This window comes from Rhagoletis zephyria, unplaced genomic scaffold (genome assembly GCF_001687245.7).
Source record: "Rhagoletis zephyria isolate East Lansing unplaced genomic scaffold, Rhagoletis_zephyria_1.1 Rzeph_scaffold_00565, whole genome shotgun sequence".
Lineage (NCBI taxonomy): Eukaryota > Metazoa > Arthropoda > Insecta > Diptera > Tephritidae > Rhagoletis > Rhagoletis zephyria.
This window is the reverse complement of record NW_016157649.1, coordinates 14,742-16,502: the sequence shown is the minus strand read 5'-3', so window position 1 is coordinate 16,502 and position 1,761 is coordinate 14,742. Positions and strand designations below refer to the sequence as shown.

At 37.5% G+C, this 1,761-nt stretch overlaps 1 protein-coding gene across 1 annotated transcript; it reads left to right on the top strand.

Moving 5' to 3' along the window:
* LOC108360405 (uncharacterized) lies at positions 1–1,047 on the top strand. Its single transcript, XM_017612666.1, has 3 exons — positions 1–10; positions 619–680; positions 738–1,047. The coding sequence occupies exons 2-3, from the start codon at positions 667–669 to the stop codon at positions 955–957; spliced, it is 234 nt and encodes a 77-aa protein (XP_017468155.1). The 5' UTR covers positions 1–10; positions 619–666; the 3' UTR covers positions 958–1,047.
* Positions 1,048–1,761: the final 714 nt, after the last annotated feature.

Here is a 1,761-nt window from a genome sequence, read left to right as displayed (position 1 = left end):
AAATGAGAGGGTAATAAATCCAAGCGATGTAATTGTTGAAAGTATATAAACAAGTAAACTGATGTGCTAAGGATATGTAAATATGTATGCATGTTAGAAATACAAAAAACAAACAAAACAGAATGGGATATTAGCTTGTCAGGGTTAATTTGTTGGAAGGTTGTTAATGACACCTCTAATTAGATGATATTAATGCTTAAATGAAGTGGTACCAACAAATTAAACACTTTTAGGCCTTGCAAAAAAAGAATTGCCTACAGTAGGTAATTTCAGAAATCCATTCAAATTGATGATTTTTAGACAGTTATCATTTATTTTTCAATTTTTATTATTTGTCATAAAATATAGTAAAATTAAGTTAGCTTCAAAACTATCATATACAAGAATATACTGCATATATATTTTTTAATCATATTGTAAATAAGGATATACATATATATATTTTCAAAATTTATCGCTAAAACAATTGGGAAAGTAGTAAATAAATAGGATAGAAACCACAAAAAAGAAATGCGTCCAAACATTCTCGACCGTGAGCCTTCAACGTCTTGTCTGCGCCGCAATATTTATCACCTGCATGTGCCTCTTTTCGTCTTTGACGTGATACGCCTTTTTCAGGATCACCCTAAATTTCTGCGTGGACTAAAGGAGAACCAAATCATCGATATGCTGGCAAAGGAGTATGTTGCTACTGAATGTAAATTTTTTCTCTTTAATGACTGTTTGATTCAATTTAGGGGTTACGCTTGTGGCGACGTGGGGGCACAAGTGAGAATGGCGCTAAAAGAGCTTGCTTCATCCGGGTTCGTACGCTACATGAACAATGGATACAGAACTTTGGGTCCATTTGCGCGCTTGGCTTTGGCGCGTACACCTCGTCAGTTCAATACTGCATGGGATCGGCTTTGTGAGCTGCAGAAGATCAGCACCACCAGCTTGAGTTCGTCGCTGAGCTAACGCAGTCACATCTGCTAATTGTTGGGAACTTGTTGAGTGAGAAGCTGGTAAAACCCACCGATTGCAGAGGGACGTATGGAAATTGGAATATTCGCCTATAATTATACATAGATTTTACCAGATATAACCAAACTATCGGATACCTATTTTAAATTTAACGCTTGTAAAACTAGTAGGGTGTTAATAATAATAATGATAACTATAGATTAGCCCTTAAATGGTGTTCACATGAGGTGATTTTCCAGGCAATTTTAGAGGCGATTAGTTGAGTATATGTTGGCTGTACCCCAACTTGATTGGAAGCGATTAGTTGAAAGGCCGTTTACATCACGCGATTGTTGCTTTCAACTAAAAGTTGCATGTAAAATCGCCTCACGTATACATCGTATTACATATCTCGTCGATGTTTTTACAAAACCGCCCATCGACTAATTGCAAAACTGCCTATCTTACGACACTAAAATTTTACAGGAGAGCGAAAAAACAGCTCTTCTTTGAAGGCATTGCCGTGACAGGCTGTATTTTCTATAGCTATTACTTAACAAATCTGTTGTTTTAACAAAGATTTTAGGATTTTGATGCATAGATCTCAATACCTGGAGTTCGGGGTTACCAAATATCATTGCCACAACGGCGATATCGGCGGTTTTGCAAGGTCGATGGGCGGTTTTGCAAAAAACGTCGACGATATGTCAGTGTTTGGCTGAGCTTCTCCTCCGATTTGTGGAGTGCGCCTTGATATTGTCACCAGGGTTCGGAAATTCTCACTCACATTCTCTCACGTTCGCGATCGATAATATTCCA